Below are 22108 nucleotides of genomic sequence, written 5' to 3'. Positions count from 1 at the left end.
TTTATTAAGGCAAATAGATCTAGTTTAAGGTGAGATATGATTTAACTTAAGAGAAATTGATTCTAAAAACACATATTTGCTCCGTTTTCTGAATTATTTTTTATATGATGCCTTCGATATTCAAGTTAGAAGTGCTAATATATATATATATATATATATATATATATATATATATATATATTCTTTCAGAAAAATAAATAAATAATGAGGAATAATTTTGCCTTTTCTCCAAAAATTAATCTTAGAAGTCGAATATTATTTTTCAGGGACAAATATGTAAATATAAAACATTCTTTTCTTACAAATCATTCGTGTTCCGTGTCTGGTGTTCACCGACGCGTTATCTTGACTTTTCCGTGCGGCGGACGGGTTCACGAACGGGGAAGGACGCGGAAGGAGCTCAGCTCCTTTTGGGAATTTAAGGAGGTGCAGACCGCCTCCTGTATCTCCACACACACATTTCCTCTCTCTCTCTCTCTCTCTCTCTCGCGGTCTTCTGTGCCTGCTGAATCCCATATCTTTCTTGTGGAAAAGGAGGTAATGTTCGCGCCTCATCTGATGCGTTCAACTGCTAAATCTTGCGGGTTTCTTCCATGTATCTTCGCATGCTAAATCATTACCTTGTCTGTCTTGCGGGGTCGTTACACGTTGGTTGTCATGAACAAAGGCCAGATCTGTTCTTGTCGTGCGAGATTTGATGTGGATCCAGTTAGGGATTGGGATTGTACTCGGAATCTGTTTAGTCGCAGCTTGAATTAGATTAATTTGGGTGGTGAATTTTGGACACCAACCCACACATACCGATCGCAACGCTTTGGGTTCAGATCTGTGGTGTATGCTAGTTTATTATGGCTGTAGGGCTTATTGGATGGGTTGGTTTTGTCTTAGATCTGCGGGTTTTCCGGAATTGGTATTTGCAGGTTGTGCTTGTTCATGTCTGATACATGGTAGTTGTTTTGGTGCTCGAGTAGCTTTCATTAAGAGATCAGCTGCATGTGTCTGTTCTAAAGAGATAATAGACATTGATCTATGCTTTTTATCATGTGTTCTCAAGATTTATGTTTCCTCGTTATATGTTTATGATATTTTTTTCACTGGCACGTCCTAACTATTGATTATTTTAAATATAAAGGTCTAACTTTTGAATCTATCTGTTTTGGTTTCGTTTTCTGTTATTTGGTTTAAGGAAATTAATTTTCACTCACTGACTCACAGGAAAAATTGCAAATGTTCATCTGCATGCTGATTGCTTTCAAAGTGATTGAATAAGAAAACAATGTAGCCTTTTATGGGTTTTGGATCTGCAATCCGTTTTCCATATGCCGTAATGTTTCAAAGTGTAAAAAAAACATAGATGATTTTGATCTGATGAAGTTTACACTTTCTGATTGTCTCCTACTGTTGTTTGTTTGATTGGTTCATATTATTTTAACAGGCAAAGATGGTGAAGATCTGCTGCATTGGGGCTGGCTATGTCGGTGGCCCGACCATGGCCGTCATTGCCTTGAAATGCCCATCCATTGAGGTGGTCGTTGTGGACATCTCTGCCACTCGCATTGCGGCATGGAACAGCGATCAACTCCCAATCTATGAACCAGGGCTTGAAGACGTGGTTAAGCAGTGCCGAGGGAGGAACCTCTTCTTCAGTACTGATGTAGAAAAGCATGTCTGTGAAGCTGATATCATCTTTGTCTCGGTGAACACGCCGACCAAAACCCGTGGCCTTGGTGCAGGTAAGGCAGCTGATCTTACCTACTGGGAGAGTGCAGCTCGCATGATCGCTGATGTATCCAAATCTGACAAAATTGTGGTTGAGAAGTCCACTGTCCCTGTAAAGACCGCCGAGGCAATCGAAAAGATCTTAACCCACAACAGCAAAGGCATCAGCTACCAGATCCTCTCCAACCCAGAGTTTCTTGCAGAGGGTACAGCAATTCAGGACTTGTTCAACCCTGATCGAGTGCTTATAGGTGGTCGGGAGACCCCAGAGGGTCGGAAGGCGGTCCAAGCACTGAAAGAGGTCTATGCCAATTGGGTTCCTGAGGATAGAATCATCACAACCAATCTATGGTCTGCTGAGCTATCCAAGCTTGCTGCTAATGCCATCTTGGCTCAAAGGATCTCGTCGGTGAATGCCATTTCAGCGCTCTGTGAGGCCACGGGTGCCAACGTGTCTGAGGTCGCCTATGCTGTTGGAAAAGACTCCAGGATCGGGCCTAAGTTCTTGAATGCGAGTGTGGGGTTTGGTGGCTCCTGCTTCCAAAAGGACATCCTTAACCTGGTCTACATCTGCGAGTGCAATGGTCTTCCAGAGGTGGCCACTTACTGGAAGCAAGTTATCAAGATCAATGACTACCAGAAAAGCAGGTTCGTGAACCGGGTGGTTTCTTCCATGTTCAACACTGTTTCTGGAAAGAAGATTGCTGTGCTTGGGTTTGCATTCAAGAAGGACACAGGTGACACGAGGGAGACTCCAGCCATCGATGTTTGCAAGGGTCTTTTGGGCGACAAGGCCAAGATTAGTATCTATGATCCCCAAGTGTCTGCAGACCAGATCCGGCGTGATCTTGCGATGAACAAGTTCGACTGGGATCACCCCATCCACCTCCAGCCGACGAGCCCAACAGCTGTGAAGGAGGTTACTGTGACCTGGGATGCATACGAGGCCACCAAGGGGGCACATGGTGTTTGCATCCTGACCGAGTGGGATGAGTTTAAAAGGCTGGACTATGCAAAGATCTATGAGAATATGCAGAAGCCTGCTTTTATCTTTGATGGGCGCAATGTCGTGGACCCTGAGAAGCTAAGGGAGATTGGCTTCATCGTTTACTCAATCGGGAAGCCATTGGATCAATGGCTTAAGGACATGCCTGCTGTCGTCTAGTTGGGAGTTCAGCGGGGACAGATGGGAAGCCGAGGATACTTCATGATACTGTCTAATTTTACTCTTTATGGCTTATTGTTCTCCAGTAATGTTTAGACAGGAAATGGTGATTGCACCATTATCCTACCTCCTCCGTTCTCCTTAGCGTGCCTTCTGTTGCATTTGATGAGAGAACTGATCCCTTTTGTCTACTAGGCTTTGCTACTTGATGCATTCCTGCTACCAGAGGAAAAGATGGATTGCTTGTTGTTTCTTGTAGGTTTCTGTCGCTCGAATCTCATTATAGCTGAATGCCAGTTCTGGTTTTCTCACGAGTACTCTTTTGCCCTGTCGCTTGCATCTCTGGCTTAGCAAATCAAGTCATGGTGGTGATCAGGTGCATCATACTTTATGTGGCCTGTGAATACATGCAATGTTGCACTGATGAACCGATGTTGTTTCTTTACAGGCACGAACACATTACGAGTCGAAAAGAATTCTGTAGCCATGACCTGAGAAAAGCTGCGATTGCAGATTGTTCTTCAAGTTGCGTGATGATCGCATCGAGTCTCGTCAAAATTTAGTACAATAATGAACATATATATATATATATAATTAAAATTTGAAAAACATCGATAGTGATATGAAAAGATCATTTTATTTCTTCTTTCACTAAAATTGTCATCGCTCGCAGTCCTCACATGAGGCCTATAACAAAGGGGGCAGTCTTGTGCGCGGCGAAGAGGGACGACTAACCGAGAGCTAGGTGCACGAAGTTTCATTGCTCTCCATTACCGTCGTCGACTACTGGGTTCCAACGAGAGTAACGAAGAAGACGAGACAAATAGTATAACCAATGAAGGGGTAAAATAGTTATTTAAAATAAATATTGGATTCTCTATTAAAAAAAAAATCCTCAAAAAGTAAGTAGTTTTTATAAGAATTTATAAATATAATTACTAATTAATTACAATCGTATTCTAAAACGTAGATTGAGAATGAAATGATTCATTCATCTCCTCTCCGTTGCAAGCCCCAAATTCCTCGAGTGAGTCCCTCCAAATTCATTGCATTCTCCCTTTAAAGCCAACTCGCTCTTTTGCCCTCCTTTTTTCTTCGGTTGCTCGAAGGAAAGTTCCCGATCGATCGATCGCTCCTTCGTTCTCCCATTTGAAGTCAGTTCATTCCTCTCTTTTGGATTAGAATCGGGCGTATTATTTGATGAGTTCCATCTTGTTGTTCTCTTTTATGATCCAGGCGAAGAGTCGCAAGTGTTTGCTTCTAGGTTTTCCCCACTTCTTTTTGCTTGTAGTAGCAATCCTTCGGGGGAGGAAGGCTGCTTCGGTTGATGCGCTCCGACAATGTTTTGTTGTCTGCTAATTTGGTGAAATATCGAAAGAAATTGCAGGTTTTATCTCCGCGTACGTGCATATTTCGGGTTTGCAGAATTAGTGGCATGTGTACTGCTTAATTTTCTTTAAAAATTGCTCCTTTGTGCAAGAAATTACCATAACAATTGATTTGCCTATCATGTCTTGATTAGGTCGTATGAGTAGATACCTTTATGCTTCACTTTTATGAATTTTGTTTTGTTTTGAGTTAATATAGGGCTGAGGTACAACTTGAAGTTTGTTCTTTTAATCTGCTAAAATCAGAGGCTTTTCACTTGGCTCCCATTTTGGAGCCATCACGAAAAAATGAATCATAAATCTTCTGGCTATTGCAATATCAAACAAATTACATTGGACACTGAAGCATCCGTTGATGCTGAAGCTTTGGATGTTGTCTATGCCAAGAATGAATTAAATCAAGCTCTCATAGAGTGGCATCCTACTGAAACTTCTGTTGGTGAAGTTTAGAAGGATCAGAATGTTGCCAAGGAAGATTTTTTATGACAATAAACCACCAATTGATTGGAGCTGTTTATCCCTGAACACATGATGATAATGATTGCTGACTATCATGGGAGCAACCATGGGGGAGTAGTAGACCAATATTCTGGTCTGAATATACTGCTTGTTAGCAGGGATCCTTTTGGCAAAGAATAGCAAGTTACCAAATGCAAATACTAAGGATGACATTATATCAGCAACTGGTTTTGGTCAGAAGGAGGTCAATCATTGTTTTCCTTTCCTTTTTGCATGAAAATTTTCTTGTGGAAGTCGTTGATACAACTAAAATAGGAAAAATCTGCATTAGAAAATGCTCGAGGAGGCTTTTGGCATGGGAAACAGTCTTCATGTTTTTTTTAATTTCTTGGAAGTGTATATGTATTGCTATGAAATAATATAAGAATTGGATCACAATAAACGACTATAATCTTGTGTTTGGTTTAGTGTTTAGATGATTGATGTATTTCTAACTCGAAAAGTATCACTCTTGCAGTTGGGAAAAAAAAAAAATTGCTTTACAGTCGAGCAGTAATATTTATCTAATTCTAACTTGCCCAAGCTTCCAAGTGGAGTGTTTGAACATTGTTTATTTTCTATGGACAGTGTTTTCTTCAAGCAATTGACTTGCATTTTAGGTGATATGATAACTTTATAATTGTTGCTTGGTTTTCATTTATACTAAACTCTTGTGATAATCTTATTAGGATTTGTGCATATGTGAGATAAGGTTGTTTTCATCTAAAATTTCATCTATATTCATAACTTTTTCTTTTTTTTTTTTGACAAAAGAGTAAGTGATGAAGGCGAGATTCGAGCTTAGGACTTTGTGATAGGTTTGTCAAAGTCTGTACCGGCTAAACTAGTTAACACATTCAAAATATCATTTGAGATTTAAATATATCGAATGAGATTTCAAACCCTCAATCTTTGATAAGAGATTTGGTACGTCATTACCAGACTAATGTTTTAGATATAATCTTTTGTGATCCTTTTCATGAACATTAGGATTAAGAAGTAGTCGACAATTCATTTGATTAACCAGTGTAGATTAAGAAAGGGTACATACTCCAAAGGAATGAAGTTTAGCCAATGTTGGAAGGAGGGTGAACCACTTTTACAAATGAATGGTCCTTTGAAACCCAGTTCAGTTGGAGTACCTTCCTCAAAAGTAGCATGACAAGTATCATCTGTTCTTCTTGGGCACTCTGCAGCTATAGGAGCCAGTTCAAGGGGCCCTTCCTCCCCCTGTTCATAGGTTCTCCGGAAACTGTGATGTTACCAGCCATGTGGTCAGTGATTCTGCGTATCAATTCACTTGGCCCACAATTAGCTACCTCCACTCAGCCCTCCACGCTGCATCCCACTGTCTGCAAATCGCATTATCGCCAATTTGTCATCTATATTTATGAAAGCTCAGGGGAACAAGAAAATGTTGTGGAGTCCATTTCCTTTTCACTCCTTGATAGGCCTATTTTGCCATGCTTCCTTTGATACCCACAATCATGCTCTCCCCCTTCCTCTCCTTCCACACTTTGGGAGTTATTTCCACCTTCCAAGCCCGAGATGAAAGCCATGAAGAGCTTCTCTCTTTTGCGAGTTACCTTTTTCTTACTATTGGCTTCTGAACTTGCGCTCTCTAAGGAGCATGAAGCTCCTCTTGTCCAAGTTTGCAAGCGCCAGCGTCAGCATGAACAGAGTCCTTCTACCTCTTTGCTGCACCGCATGCCGTCATGGTGCTTCCAGCCTTCAAGGAGTCCATTGCAAAGAAGTCATCCTTCCAAAGATATCGACTCAAGGTATGGTGTCGGGAAGCAGCTGATACCGAGTGGGCCTAACCCTCTCCACAACTGAAGAGCCGATGTATGTCTCTTCATCATCTCGTGTGGCTCTTTTCATCTTCCTTGGAGAAAATAGTCGAAGGCATCTGTTTGTAATAATGGTGTAAAATGGAAGAAGATGTCTATTTCATGGCAACAACTCTGCTAATTGTTGTGTGTAGTGTTCGACTGTGGTACACTCTTTATCTTCCTAGTCTTTCCTGTAAGCATTCTTGCTATCTTTTGAGATCATATAAAGCTCATTGGTGCATCATTCGCTGGGAGATGTAATGTAACAGGAACTTATTGCACAACCTTTTTGGGTTGTTGTCCTCATCTCTGTGTGATCTTTAGGTTGTTGTCCTCTTGTCCTCCCTCATTCATTCCTTTGCTTTTCTTTTGTTCTTGGATATCGGTGGCATTTGAGAGGATGAGCTCAGAAACAAATGTATCAATGTTGGTCGAATCAAATACCTCTCCAGGACCCTGTTGATTTCAATAGTAAGCAACTTCTTCTGCTGTATGAATCACCAGAAGAACAGTAAACAAGTGGAAGTCTGAATTCATCAACTACATATCTTCTTATATCCTAGGAGAAAGGAGGCATGGCATTTCATGATATGTCTTCTCTGCATTTCCCATGGTTATATCAAAAGCTATATATATGTCTTTTCTTGCTGAGTGTTCGATTCTATGCCTTGCAAGTCAACTCACCATTTTACTTCCACCTGACCATCTTTTCTAGCTTATCTTCCGACTCGGTTTCCTCTCTCATCGACACGCTGCAAGTCACCATGGGATGATACGGCTTTTCCAACATATATTTCAGGAATTGAAGTGCAACATATATTTCAGAGCTGGACAAGCTAAAATTAAGGTGAGAAAGATCAACAAGAGATACCATGAACGAAACATTAAAGAAAATAAACCTGCCTTTCGGACTCACCCGCTGGTTTACCTGCAACACAGAAACTGTCCTTAGATGGGCCATAGCGGGACCCGTTTTGGCGGACGAGTCATCGTCTGCTTTATTTTCTGGGTAACGTCGATCGAGTAGCGCAATAGACATATCCATTTGTTATCTCCAACATATCAGGTAACAGTCACATTTATCCTAATCCTTCCCTATCCACTACTAAATCGACACTCACTCATCTCAACTACAAAAGCCGTCAGCCAGACTTCCCTCGTTAGTCTTCTGCTTCCTTCGTCATGGCCACCGCCGACTTGGTCCTTTCTCTCCTCGTCCTCCTCTTCTCCAGCTTACCTTCGAGCATCGTTGCAAAGGATGACCCGCTGCACGTAAACGTCAGCGTCCGGGCCGATTACGTCGTCGCCAGAACAGATGGCAACTTCATCTGCGCCACCGTCGACTGGTGGCCGCCCGAGAAGTGTGACTTCGGCGATTGCTCCTGGGGAAGTACCTCCATCAAAAATTTGGTACGCATATCGGTCTCGAGTAGTCGTGTCATCCATCATATGCATGCATGCTGAAGTGTGCTGTATCTTACTGTAGGATCTGAGCAACAAAATCCTTCGTAATGCAATCACGGGTGAGTGAAGCAAAGGATGTCATTCTCGGCGTTCGATGTGATGTCCGTGCTAAGTTTAATGCTGTGGTGTTGACAGCCTTTGGTACGATGAGAGTTCGACTCGGAGGGACGTTGCAGGACCAAGTGAAGTACACGAGCAAACCATGCCACGAATTCAAAGCTGCCGACGGCGACTCCAATTACGAGTTCGTAGATGGCTGCATCAGCTTGAACAGATGGGACAAGATCCATGAGTTCTTCAACACTACTGGGTAATTCATGTCCTCTCTCTCTCTCTATCTGTTTCTTGTTGCTCTGTCATGCTGAGAGGGTCGTGGTGATGGTGTACTGCTACTTGTTTGCAGGGCCTTCATAACCTTCGGAATCAATGCCCTTCATGGGAGGGTTAAAGGGCATGATGGTGTGTATACAGGACCATGGGACCCCGAGAATGCTCGTTTCTTCATCCGACACATCGTCCAGAACAAACAATACGTCGATTCATGGGAGTTTGGTAGTCGCTGAAGCCCCTGCTCTGCATGCATGCATGCATGAATCCCTGTCTTTCTCTGATCTCGCGTCTTCTTCTTGCGCCAAGGCAACGAGCTGTGCGGAAATGGCGGCAAACCCAACTTCCTCGTGGACGGCAAGCAGTACGGGTTGGACCTGATCGCCTTCAAGGCGATGCTCATCGATGAGTACGCTAAATTCGGAGGTCCACCGAAGGTCGCGGCGCCGGGTGGGTTCTACGTCGAGGACTGGTACAAGAACATGCTGTCCACCTCGGGCTACGGCGTCGTCGACATCGTCACGCATCACGTCTACAACCTCGGCTCAGGTCATCCACCTCCTTCGGCTTCCTCCTCGCGCAGTTCTTGATCGTGAAGGGTGTTTGACATGATGCGTTTCAGGTGGTGATGGGAACCTAGTCGACAAGGTCACCGATCCCAAAGTGCTGGACAATATTGTCCGTACGTACAACGAGGTCGTGGGTACCATCAAGAGCGCCGGCCCTTGGAGCTCTGCCTGGGTGGGAGAATCCGGTGGCGCTCACAGTAGCGGCGGCAAGGGGCTGTCGAACACCTTTGCGAATAGTTTCTGGTGAGGGTAGATACCATCCGGGATCGCTTGCTTACAGTAGCGGCGGCAAAGGTGTGTGTGTGACAGATCGATTTGCTGGACTGAAACAGGTACTTGGATCAGCTTGGGATGGTGTCCAGGCATCATCACAAGGTCTTCTGCCGGCAAACCTTGATCGGAGGCAACTACGGCCTCCTCGACCACGACACCTTCGTGCCAAACCCCGACTACTACAGGTTTGTTTCCATGGTTTGATCTTGAAGCTGGAGTTCGAAGCCATGGCTGAGCAACTTCCTTCTTCCTCTTGGATCAGCGCTCTGTTGTGGCATCGATTGATGGGGACTGGCGTTCTGGAAGCGTCGCATGATGGCCCCGCACACCTTCGATCCTACGCACATTGCTCCAAGAACACAGTGAGACCGACAGCACGACTCATGCTTTAGCTCTTGTTGCATCTTTCCGCCTCAACCCTTCTTCCTTCTGTTCTTGAACACAGCCTGGTGGTGTTACCTTACTGCTGATCAACCTCTCGGACTCGATCACGTTCGAGATTGAGATTAATGGCGGCACCAAATCGTCCGAACGTGAGATCAGGTCTCGTCCGTTGGCCAAAGACGACAAGGATCAAAGCAAGAGGGAGGCGTTCCATCTCACACCCAAAGATGGCGATATCCAGAGCACTGTGATGCTTCTCAATGGAAAGGAACTGAGGCTCGACGGCAAGAACAGCATCCCTGCTTTGGATCCCATGGTCGTCGAAGCTTCTGATCCTCTTCGCATTGCTCCTCGCTCGATTGCCTTCGTCAAGCTCAAGGACTTCAATGCCGCTGCTTGCAGATAGCTCCATGTAGTTCCCTTCTCCGTTTACCTGTTGACATAATAAAAAGATTTTGTCTGTTGATACGATAACATTTTTGTGTTGCCATCACGTCTCTTACTATTCTCATTTGATCGAGATTGATGATTTATACAACCAGTAAAAAGGTCAAGGTTAATTCTCAGCTAAATATGAAATTGTAATTGGTGTTACATCAATGGATATTTCTACCCGTTGACCTTGAAAAGTCATACAACTCACTCGAGAACATCCGGCTGTATGCTTACCGAGCCAAACAATTCTTGTATGATTTCATGATCAAATGGGAGAAATCCATGGAACATTCATTTGATCCTTCCTCTGGCCTTTAACCAGGTAGATCAAAAATCACTACATGGTTGCACTCAGAATTCTGGGCTTCAATCGATCCTGTAACAGAAGAAAAGAGGGAAAAAAGACATTACGACGATGTGTCGAAGCGTAACGCAAACTATCAAAGTTAGTATGAAAAACTAATAGACAATCATTACACATATTATATGTGTAGTTACTGAATTCAAAGAGTATCTGTTTGCCTATTTCGATAAGTCTTCTTATAGCCAGTCCGAACTTTTGGGAGTTTTGACAACTTGTTCAATCTGAAAACTGATCACAAACCTACGGATATTGGATCTTTAGAATAAGCTCACGAAGAAGAGAGCTTACCTTGTGCTCGTCGAAATCAGATGCCCCCTCAGAATCCGAGAGTGGTTGAAGAGTGCATGCTCCAAGCATGTGGCCGTTGAGACAAACATAGCACTCGATGCTATCATCATAAGCATCCAATCTGATGCCGACACTCCTTGGTATCAACTTTGCCTGCAGCATGTTCCACAATTTTGCCTTACAATATGGACACACCTCCGAAGGATGGAGACTGGCCTTCCGATCGATCAGCATCTTTCTAACCCTTGAAACAGAAAACGACTCAAACACACCTCGGAAAAATCCTACATCACCATCATCTCCTTGATCAAGATGTTCACAGAGGTCCGACACATACAACACATCTTTCCTGCACTGTGGGATAAGAAAACTCTTTCCTAAAGTCTTAGAAAACCTAGTCTTGTAAACAAAATGACCTGGGACATGGGTGAGATCAAAAAGGGTTCTCTGGCTGCAACCTGAACAATAGATAAGAAGCTTTGCGAGTGCCTTCCAGTTTCCATCGACGTTGTGACTTCCAGAGGATTGCAAATCCCGCATCATTTTCGGGGCCCTTGTTCGACAAAACTCTTTCCACAAGATCCGCTTGGCGATCTCATCAAACCATTTGCAAACACAGGACATTAGAGAAATCAGTCTAGGGTTCCAGTTCAGATGTTGGAAAATGAGATAGATGGCATCCTCGCTCAGGTGACCTTTAATGCATATGCATGCAGCTGAATGAGTGCAACGATATTGCTTTGGTAACAACATTGCATTGACAAGTACAAAATACGCTCTTTTATCTCAATCCTTCTCCAGCGACGAAGTTTATCTATGATAATGGCTGAACAAACTGCGCGTTTGCTGCCAAGAAAAAGAAATGACTGTTTCCTGAGCAACTTTCTCATTGTCTCCAGAAAATGTTAGTTCTAAAGATAAGACAAATTAATTCATATTGCAAACAGGTAATTCTCATCATGAAGTCCATTTTAACCAACATATGCTAGGAAGAAGTACAAACAATTGGATGATACAGAATGAATTAAAGAAGCAGAGAATGCTATAACTAAATGTTACAATCGAACGTCCTGATGGATTAAGAATTATGCATTCGTTTTAGTTCGAGCCACTGTCTTGGATTTACTCAGACAGATTAATCATTTGCTGTGAAAAGAATGCACACAAAGCAGAAAAGCTGTATTTGCTTCGACGACAACTCAGTTTCACACAGATCTACGTTCAAAATATCATGCATTTCCCCTGATAATGCGTGAAAAAGCAGTCACTCCCGTCGGCTTACTTTGTATCCCTTGATCTTAAATTTAGGGAAAAACTAAATCATCATCATAACAATCAAGCACGAATTCTTCTAAGGCCTCAAATCGACATCTGATATTTCTCACAGCAAAACCCAACTTCCAACGATTTCAGCCCCTCGATCTCATGTTTCCAATTTCTTTGCCCTAAAATTCCTTAATCCAAACGACTTCTGCGTCAGACGGACTCCATTCGACCCTGCCCATGATACCTAATCCCAAATGAAGCGAAACTAACCCAACAAGGATAAAAGGACCAGAGAAATCTCAAATTCCCTAAATAATTGAAAAAAAATCCACACAAAAAAATAAACTTTTTAGAAGATTCATGCACCTGAAGCACAAGACCTTTTCCTCTTCCTCCCTATTTCGAGTACAAGAGCCAAAGAAGGGATAGCCGTCTCCTTTAACCCTTGGTAGCAGCCGAGGAAGACCTAAGAGGAGAGGATCTCATCTCGGCTCGCGTAACAACGGGGCAGCGGCCGACGAAGCAAATGCCCCTCCAAGGCCACGAAACGCCTTCGGATCCCTCGTAGAGCTCCTTAATCTTTTGTCCTTTTCCAGGGGCAGCTTCAGCGAATGTACGAGTCCGACACCATCCGGTTGGTCTTCAGCGAGCGAGAGACAGAGAGAGAGAGAGAGAGAGAGGGGGGGCGAAATGGCTACGCTGTGTCGGCACTACGCGCTGACTTAGTTCTAAAGCGCTCAACTAAGATCACCTGTACTGTCCAAACAGAAGGCAGCCTTTGGGTGACGGAAATATCCACGCTAACTGTTCCTGGCTTCCCCCAAACCACTCAACTAAGATCAACTAGATTACTCAGACAGCAGACAGCAGACAGCTTTTGAAAGATGGTAGACTGCACGCCACGCCGCCACAAACCTTTTGCTGGACAACCCCAAAGAGGATCCACTGTGTCATGCAAACAGCAGACAGCCTTCAGAAGCACACTCAATGTGTTGGAGAAGTCAATAAATGAAGCCATATCTTTATCTCGGGGAGCCTCGAAACAATCTAAGGAATATGCCACATCCGAATCTACAACGCAAAGGAAGTCATCTGAATTGATTTATAGAGGAGAGTGTAAGTCTCTGCCACTGCCGTAAGAGAATGCCAAGAACCAAATCCAATGACACCATTGCTCTTCTAATGTCCCTTTGGCTAAGGAGTTTTTGGAGATAAGAGGGCGTTATTACCGTCGTGGCGTCCAATCAGCGATGGAGTATCTCGTGCCTACGATCTCTTAAACCGATCATGCGGAGTACCCGACCGACTTCCCGCGCCACCAAAACGGGGTTATCATTGGTGGCTCCGACACTCGACCTTTTCGATCGAGACGAGCGGCTTCGAGGATGCCTCGATCTGGTGCTTCCCCTCGTTCCTTTCGCCGATTCGTCTTCTCGCGGCCTGGAAGAGGGTATTTTTATGTGTTTCTCCAAGCCTCTGTGCTGATTCCTGCCCCTCCGATCCATTCGTCTCTCTGCGACTGTTTGTTAGGGTAAAAGATCTTTCCTTTTCCTTCCGGTTGAAGCAGATGGTGCGAGAAATTGAATCGTAAGTTTGATTGTTTGATGAAATTAGGTTGTTTAATCTCTGTAAATATTGTTCCCTTGAAAATTGATAGGTGTGATTATTGTTACGATTTGGATGTTTGCAGATTAGGTTTTCGTATTAATTCGAGGACGTGTTATTAGGTAATTTCGGAAGATTTGTTAGCCATTGTGACAATGAAATCCATTGTTGAATTCAGTATGCAGTAAAATACTACTAAATCACAATGTTTGTCCTTCCTCTTGGATCAGCTTTGATATAAAATGTGTATGTGATCATTGAGTGCAAGGTTCACTTATATTTTCATCCTTCTTGGATGTTTTCCTTTTTGCTTCTATAAAATTTGGCAATTCTGTCGGTGTAAGTTGACCATCGATGGTGTTGGGAGAAAGCCATTCCACCATACAGTGGACAGTTATCTGTTACTTGGAACATAGAGTTTCTCCAATGTTTAGTACAACTTGGAGATTACTATTTTATGGTTGCATAGATTGACGCAAAGCACTATGTGATGTTACAAATTTCGTGTGTGTTCTCTGCAATATCTGAAGCAATGATGAAAAAGAAATATTTAGTAATTGGATCAGTATAACTAGTACTTGATAATCTCACTTGGAGGAATTTCATTATGTGGCTCTTCCTTTTTAGATCAGGTGTTTCAAAGCTAGGCTGTAAAAGTTTTACAAACAACTTCCTATTGTCTAGGATGCTCTTCATTCTTCTTCTCTGAACAACATTCTCTTGTTAAGCTTATTATTATGTCCTCCTAGTTTCATAACAAAAGACCATGCAGCAGTTTCTGTGACATTTTAAACTGCAGCTAACTGTTAATAAATTAGAAAGAAGAGAGAAAAGTAACCTTTATGTATAGTTGTATACTATTGATAAGGACTCATGTAATTCGATGAATAAGCATGTGCCCACATGTGAAGATGATTATGAAGGGCTTCATCAAGATAGATTAAGGTGGGAGCCTTAGGTAAAATCACAAATACAAGAGTATTGGTATCATACTAGAATCTTCTATCGGTGGTATGCACCAACTGGCACAATATGTTATGCTTTGATACACTAATAAAATGTTATAAAATTGCTTATATGTTGATCATATTCTGTATATCAGTATGGTACTGACTAATGAATAGATGTGATGCAGTCGGCATGTCATGGTAATTGAAACTATGGATTAGCACATAAGAGTGAAGATCTTAAATACAAAATGCTCCCATAGAGATAAAACAACATATTATAAGATTCATGCTTCTGCCTTTGGCATCTCAGGGTTGAAACCAATAAAAAGGGTATTACTCAAAAAGTGGGCTGAGTTTTTAGTACGCCACACATGATCTTCTCCACATTATGTTAGATTTGTTGTGCTTCTAAAAAAAAAATTGCTTAAGAAAAGTTCATCAGAAACTATAATTATGCTTGCAATCTTATCATCACTATTTTTTTCTGTCTTTTTCCTTGTACATGTATCTTTTTGCTCAATTGTAAGATAATAGCTGTTCTCTGTTTGATTTCTAATGGTTGCCAAAACTTGCATTTATTTACTGGTCATAGAACATTGTTTTAAGCCAAATTGGTTCAAGATACTGACTGCATATATTATCCATCTGCTAGGAGAAAAGAATGGGAGAAATAGACACTAAGCCTTTTGAATCTGTAAAGACTGCATTATCCTTTTTTGAGCAGAAAGCCGGTCAGAATAGGTGCGCTTCCTCAGGAAACATGGTAAGATAATCTTTGAAGCATAATTTTAAAGACCCCAAGTACTGAAAATGTGAGACCCTCTTAAAATTGACCTTTATCCTTTTTCTCTTGAGTATCCAGGAGGAGCAGGAGGAGAAAGATCTATGCCTCTTGTTAAAAGAGTTAGCTAATTGCAAAGTGCAGCTGGAAATCAATAAATCTGCCAATAAACAAGCCAATCTGGAGCTTGAAGTCTATCATAAAACAGTTGATGATTTGTCAATCCAGTTGGAAAATTCTGTTGCTGAGATTGATAGATACAGGGAAAAATGTCAGCAAGCTGAAACCAAAATAGCTAAACTTGAATCTGAAAATAAAGTGATTGCACAGTCGCTCTTAGGATCCAGCGAGCACGAATCGGAACTACTTGGCATTGTGGATGAGTTGAAAGCCTTGCAAGAAGAAGAACATGCCATGGGATCTGAGGTCACTGCTTCAGGACGATTACATACTATGGCAGAAAGAAGAGCTGAGTTGATGGGGCAAGCAATTTTCTTAGAGAGTGATCAGAGAAAGAAGTTATTGCTGCACATTTCAGCACTAAATGAAGCCCTTTTTTCCTCTACACTGGCAGCCATTGAAGCAGATAAGGAGAGGTATGCTTCCTTTTTCAGAATGGAAGCAGAGTTGCACATTACTAAAGAGGCACTTGCTCAATCACATGATAAGCTAGAAGGGATGAAAGATCACTTGGATATGATGAATAACATGGAGAATGAACTATTCGCAAAAATGATACAAGTTGATTATTTGCAATCTGAACTGAAGCAATTAGAAGAGTTGTATAGTGCATGCTCAAGATTTGCTTTAGATGTTGTTACCGATGCAAACCAGCTCGCTTCGGAGATGGAAACACCAGAAAGGGCAAGATCCAAGTATTCAAGCTATCTTGCCTTGATGGAAGCCGAAAAAAAGAGAATGCACAACGAGCTTCAGAGTGAGAGAGATAAAGTGACTGATCTAAATTGCCAGATTGAGCTTCTTTCCAGTAGAACTCAAACACTGAAACACGAGATGTCTGAAATGAGGGGAAGAGAGATGGATCTTGAGGAAGAAATTACGACACTGAAAGCAGATCTTCACAGAAGCAGGTCAAGAAGAATTTTAGCTGCCGAAGCAAGGGCTACGGTTTCTCAATCTGGGTTGTATATTGCTGTGCAGGAACTAGCATTAGAAACTAAATCATCTAAGATGGAATCTCAAGTACAAAAGAAGGATGCAGAATCTGAAATGGAGATGGATGATAAAGCTGATTATGCGACTGAAACTAAACGTGGAAAGAGCGATATCATTGATGGTTATGGTGGAATGGCAATCTTAGCCAAGGAAAGCAATTCCTTAACCCAGGAGACCGGGAAAGCCATGGGAATTGCAGATTCTCCTCGCTCTTCTGGATTTGAACGAACTTCCAACGCTGACATGTTAAACGAAGAGCTGGAAGCTGCAACCTCTAGAATCAATGATTTGAGATCCAACCTGGAAGAGGCAACAAGAAGAGCCGAGCTGGCCGAGAAAGCTAAAGCAGCAATCGAGGATCAGCTGAGGAAGTGGAGAGCAGAGCAGACACAGAGAAGGGCTGCTGCAGATTCACTCACCAAGCAGCGTCCGAAGAAAGACAGCAACAATGGCAAGCGCTCCACTTGCACCCCATCACTGCCTAAATCAGTGCTTCGTCACCATGCAGATGGTTCTCCTCCAGATTTCGATGGAACACACCTCAATTATGTCCCTCTTGCTAAGGTTCTCAACATGAAACTCTAATCAAATTCCAAGCCAATTCTACAAGTCATTTTATCTATGGTAATCGTGTTGTTGCATGATTTATGGCCATCATGTTCTCTAATGGTGAAGTGATTGATATTAATAGCACTCGACATTTGGAGGAAGTGTTCTAAAATAAATAAATAAATAATTACTATCACCGAGAACGCTTACCCGCGGTGACCCAGCGGGTACCACATCCTACCTCCTTGCGCCTCCAATCGTGTCCGCTTACCCGCGAGTACGAAGGCGGGTAACGACGTCGAGAAGTAGCGCCGCTTTTTCATCATGCAGGTTTCGCGCTTTGGAGTGCTCTCTCTCTCTCTCTCTCTCATCGATATAGAAGTCGGTTTTTGATGCATCCACGGCTAGGGATTCTCCAACGAGAGTTCTCTCCTTGTTTGCTGTTCCCGGCATTGTAAAGCACGCTCCGATTTCTAGGTTATAATCTCCCTTGCTTCTTATCTAGCTTCGGTTTTAGCCAAAATGCAAGTGTAACCCACCATGCCTTCTTTGATGCACGAATCCGATTTTAGTGTCAAACATCCCTCCGCTTGGTTTTGTTTATGATTCTAGTCTTGTAATTGCCTGATCGACTGATTTGCCCTTCGCAAGTCGGTAATTAGGTGAAATGTTGGTCTGACGGCAGTTTCCGTATCTTTCTTGTGATTTTGAATCCTATTGATGTCGCATTGCTGGTTTTGGGTTCGTTTCACAAGATTGTTGCTTTCGGAGAAGATTAGTGTTGGCTTGTTGGATCCGAAAATAAGAAAATGACATTGGTGCTATAGAAATTAAATTTCTTGAAGGAATTTCGCCTTACAAATATGGAGTCTGATGTTAATGCTTATGAAGCTGTTGATAACATAAAATAGGGGAATCTAAAGAGTGTGCTGTAATTTACTATTTTGAGCAGTTGTGGCTAGAAGCAACCAAAATATGCTGGTAATCCTGCATGGATACCAAGAATGTCTTTGGCTCGTGCATCTGTATGGTCATCAACTTGGCTTGTGGGTAGCAGTAGTAGTAGTAGCAGGAACTTCTGGTTAGGGATGGCATCACCCGAGAGATAGATGACAGGGCAGTTCTTGCCATTTGATTCTTTTGCACGGTTTTGGAAGATTGCACCATACTTTTGCTTTTGGCAAAACAAGCAATAAGGGCACATCACCAGCAAAATAATTGTTAATCAGAAGAATCACTAACCTCTGAGTGTTTGTAGCTATTAGCATGGAATGGAAAAGAACAGAAAGGGTTTGGGGTTTCAACTAACATGTGGAGTGTTACATAACACGCAAGCAAGCCACTGGGACGAAATGATGGTGTCTTTCTTCCATCTTCATGGTTCATGGCAGAAAGAGGCGACTTACACTAGTTTTGAGTACTTTTCTTTTAAGTATTTTTTATTTGTTTTATATGTCATCTACTACTATTATTTTTATATGCTGATATATGTATATATAAATTATACACACACACACATAAGGAATTTGTTTGTTGCATTGCCATATTCATAATTTGCAAAAATGATATTGTGGGTTAATCTTATATAAAATTTTAACAAGAAGCATATTTCAGTACATCAACTATTTCGTATGAAATCAAGTTCTGCCAATCTTCCACATTTAGCAAAGCATTTTAGAAGGGCCCTTGCACCAAAAATCATTCAGGAAATATTTGATTAATTTTATTTTGACTTCAGCTATAGGTGGAGGCGATTTGGCCGCTTGGCAATTTATTTTTAACATGATGCATATGTGGAGGTGATTACCACCATTTGATACCACAAATGATGCATATGAATTTGCACCATAGACCTTTCATAGAAAATTCTCTTACGTAAATAAATTGAGACTTCTAATGTTGAATTAATGACATGTCACATCTAGACTCTAGAGTTTACACCATGTGGCAATTTTGTTTCTCAACTATCTTTTTGTTGAATGATATGAGAAAATCTTCAAAAAATGAAGTTTATTTGTGCTTTTTTTTTTTCTTGAACAGTGGGATTCCCTGCAAAATGATCTTGATAGCAAATTCATTTGGATAAAAAACCATTTAGGTAATCTGTCCTAAAAGTCACACTTTAAATGATGCGATTATTCTATGGATTTCTAGAAAGTGCTTTTGGAGTTCTAATTTTTGGCTTGTTTTGATGGTAGAAAAATGTGCACAAAGATCCTAAGGTCAGGAGAGAAGTCCAAGATTTACTATGCCTTTAGCTCTTGGTTGGACAAGTTTATGTACTTAAATGCACTCCAATTCTGATTCTCAGCCAAATGGATTACCAGATTCCGATGCAACTGTACCACTTTCTCCTGCCCCCAGTGGCTCAGATGTAATACCTAATCACGTTTTACCTGAGAGAGAAATTGCTCTTCAGAATTTACAACAAAATTCAGATTCAAATGAATATGCAACTGATGGGTTAAAAGAGGGGACAATAAGCTATGAGGTAGCACTTGAAAGGGAGTTAGAACACCAGAAAAGAGTGAAAAATGCTTTTTTACAACCTTCTGCTACCACTAGGCTGCCCCCTATGCCATCTCAAGTAAGAAATCCCTTGATATTTATTAATTCTTGAAGACCATGAAACAGATAGAAATTATGTTTATGCATGGGGGACAATTTTAGAGAGAGCTTTTTTTTATTTATCTTGGGAATACTAATTGGTACATTTACTTGTTCATTATAATGTTTATGCATCTTCTTTCTCTTTCTTAGTGATTTATTTTATCTATTTGAAATTACATTCTAGGACATATCTATTTCAAATTACATTCTTGGACATAAGTATTCTGTGAGAAAACATAAATGAGCAATTTATTTGCTAATGCTATTGATACAATTATGACGTAGCGCTGCAATGGGTTTCTTGGTAAATTGTAGAAAATTTGCTATTTATTACTTGAAAGTGAACAATATGGCATGCTTCTACTTCGAATTATAGGTGCTCTCTCTGATGCATAATTTATTACATTACCTACCCCACTAGGTTTTCTGGGTCTATCTTCGTGCATACTTCATACCTAAATTTTGCCTTTTTATTCAACTGCACAAATAAGGAATTTGTCAGTTTGACTGGTAAAAATTTTAGTGGTATGAGGAGAGTTAGAGGGAGATCTAAAAACTTTAATATAATTTATAAATAAATATTTAAATATTCTTAACTAACTGTATGGTCTCTTATAGATTTTAATGACAGCAAAAGATCATATAGCTGACCCAAAAATAGTTAAAACTTTATGGCTTTGTTGTTGTTTTATTCTTCTGCACAAAAATATTGATGTTGCTTGAAGGTGACATGTTTTTACTGAGCTACATCTCTTATTATATTGCTAACAGGACCAATGACTGTGCATAAGATAATGAATCCATAAGAGAAAATCTTAGTATACTTACCTTTTCATATAACTTGTTTTCATATACTATGAGCCTTGTTTTTCTTCTAAATTGGCATGATCTGTTTGACAAACAAATTAAATCCCTACGGTGATCTGTATCACAGTATACTATGGAATCATTGCTGATACAGGATGCCTGTGCTGAAGAAATGGGCACTTTCTTATCTTTCTGTCTTGCAGACATCATAAGGAAGGAACAATGTATTTCAACACCTTTTTTCCTTGTACCTTTCCTAAATTTTCTACACGAATGATCATACATGAAATGCTTGGGACTGAGGAAGCTTGTCTTATGTGAATATGTTATGATGCATACTGGCCTGAACGTACATTCCAGTGGGCGAACTTTTGTCAGAAATCTTGTACCATTCAAATGTTTAGTTGCTCCAAACTCTTGCTTCAAATGTTTTAAGAGAATTGATTTTTAATTTTACTCAGTGTTCTCCATCTGGTTCTGTATGCTTTATAAAAATCTAAATAGAAACGTGTGGTTTATTCCTGTGTCTAATTTAGACCTTTTCTTTTTTCTAGGAGTTGTCTCCAGGATGCTGTCTCAAGCGAAAGATGATGGTCCAGCCGGAACCAGCACCTCATTAAAGTCATTTTCTGAAACAGCCACCACAATACTGGGAGGCTGCACCTGTAGAGTTGCATTTACAACAATCTTCTTTGAAGCCATTAGAGGATTGTGGGCCGACAATCTTTTACAGCATTTGCAGTATCAACCAGCCCACTGCAGTTCATCTGAAGGACAACTGATTTTGCCTCGACAGTGTATTATTCAACCAGCTGTACTGAACCAGAATGCCCTGTATTGGTGCAATATCTGCCAGGTGAAATGTGAAAATGCTTTTAATCTCAAGCAACACTATCAAAGTGAAGCACACTGCACAAAGAGAAAATGGACCTATAAGAACAAGTCTACCATGCCAAATGGGAATAAGATGTTGTAGTGTAACGAGTGCAAAGTAGCATGCATGAATGAAATATCATTGTCTCAGCATCGTGCTGGAAAGAAGCATGCTGCTCGTCTTTGTTTTTTCCAAGCAAATCATGCTGCATATGGTGCTACTTTTGACGCGAAAGCTTCAGGAAATGAACATGCCTGGAGACTTAAAAATGTGGAATCACAGAATACTGCAGGCACATTGAACATTGGTCCTCAATGAAGAAGGGAAGGGGCACCAATCGATGAAAATGTAAGCGGTAACAACATTCTGATTTCTTATTTTTATTTTTTCTTTGAAATGGACAAGTAGTGAATCATCTATCATCACTGTTTTTTTCTGTCTTAACTTCAATTTTCATTGTAGTGTCGATGACCAACCATAGTTGAATTACCTAGTCTGATTCCCAGGAAAAGTGGCAACATTTCTTCAGATATTAATGGTTTACATCACTGTAGCATATGGTTGCTATGTTTAACGACAACTCCGCCCTACAGCTATCCATCTATTTTACAGCTTCTCATGTTACAAGATGCTTATTCTATTTTTCCATTGCACTTTGTGGTTAAAGTTTGATATTTACATATTTTGGTAAATATATTTTCCCCACTATTTGCTCCTTTTTATTTGTATATCACATTGCTCTAATATTTTAATCTTAATTAACTTGTTAAACATATGAAGTTAC

General features: G+C 41.2%; 4 protein-coding genes and 2 long non-coding RNA genes across 7 annotated transcripts; 5 read left to right on the top strand and 1 right to left on the bottom strand.

Annotated features, from left to right (window-relative positions):
* The first annotated feature begins 350 nt into the window (after positions 1-350).
* Positions 351-3195, top strand: LOC103979835 (UDP-glucose 6-dehydrogenase 4). The gene is made up of 2 exons (XM_009396051.3): positions 351-537; positions 1436-3195. The coding sequence occupies exon 2, from the start codon at positions 1442-1444 to the stop codon at positions 2882-2884; it is 1443 nt and encodes a 480-aa protein (XP_009394326.2). The 5' UTR covers positions 351-537; positions 1436-1441; the 3' UTR covers positions 2885-3195.
* Positions 3196-3865: 670 nt separating this feature from the next.
* On the top strand, positions 3866-4367 carry LOC135633202 (uncharacterized). Its single transcript, XR_010494936.1, has 2 exons — positions 3866-3911; positions 4121-4367. It is a non-coding gene; the product is annotated as an uncharacterized LOC135633202 (long non-coding RNA).
* A 3509-nt stretch (positions 4368-7876) lies between these two features.
* LOC135632715 (uncharacterized) lies at positions 7877-8297 on the top strand. The gene is made up of 3 exons (XR_010494761.1): positions 7877-8012; positions 8089-8125; positions 8202-8297. It is a non-coding gene; the product is annotated as an uncharacterized LOC135632715 (long non-coding RNA).
* Positions 8298-8354: 57 nt separating this feature from the next.
* On the top strand, positions 8355-10025 carry LOC135632589 (heparanase-like protein 1). The gene is made up of 6 exons (XM_065141202.1): positions 8355-8376; positions 8538-8618; positions 8703-8942; positions 9016-9205; positions 9295-9433; positions 9681-10025. The coding sequence occupies exons 1-6, from the start codon at positions 8355-8357 to the stop codon at positions 10023-10025; spliced, it is 1017 nt and encodes a 338-aa protein (XP_064997274.1).
* A 136-nt stretch (positions 10026-10161) lies between these two features.
* Positions 10162-12661, bottom strand: LOC135632714 (EID1-like F-box protein 2). Its single transcript, XM_065141422.1, has 3 exons — positions 12339-12661; positions 10707-11552; positions 10162-10430 (listed from the first exon to the last, which is right to left on the bottom strand). Exons 2-3 carry the CDS (start codon positions 11457-11459, stop codon positions 10392-10394), a joined length of 792 nt encoding a protein of 263 aa, XP_064997494.1. The 5' UTR covers positions 11460-11552; positions 12339-12661; the 3' UTR covers positions 10162-10391.
* Positions 12662-13052: 391 nt separating this feature from the next.
* On the top strand, positions 13053-21203 carry LOC135633278 (protein WEAK CHLOROPLAST MOVEMENT UNDER BLUE LIGHT 1-like). 2 transcript variants are annotated; one of them, XM_065142578.1, is made up of 4 exons: positions 13053-13503; positions 15180-15290; positions 15390-17048; positions 21005-21203. In XM_065142578.1, the coding sequence occupies exons 2-4, from the start codon at positions 15189-15191 to the stop codon at positions 21068-21070; spliced, it is 1827 nt and encodes a 608-aa protein (XP_064998650.1). In that variant the 5' UTR covers positions 13053-13503; positions 15180-15188; the 3' UTR covers positions 21071-21203. The 2 variants fall into 2 exon arrangements, with proteins under 2 accessions (XP_064998650.1, XP_064998649.1); XM_065142577.1 differs by having other exon boundaries at positions 13053-13559.
* The last annotated feature ends 905 nt before the right edge of the window (positions 21204-22108 follow it).

Source organism: Musa acuminata, chromosome BXJ3-3 (assembly GCF_036884655.1).
Source record: "Musa acuminata AAA Group cultivar baxijiao chromosome BXJ3-3, Cavendish_Baxijiao_AAA, whole genome shotgun sequence".
Classification (NCBI taxonomy): Eukaryota; Viridiplantae; Streptophyta; class Magnoliopsida; order Zingiberales; family Musaceae; genus Musa; species Musa acuminata.
The sequence above is the reverse complement of the archived record's forward strand: the minus strand, read 5'-3'. Positions and strand labels throughout refer to the sequence as shown.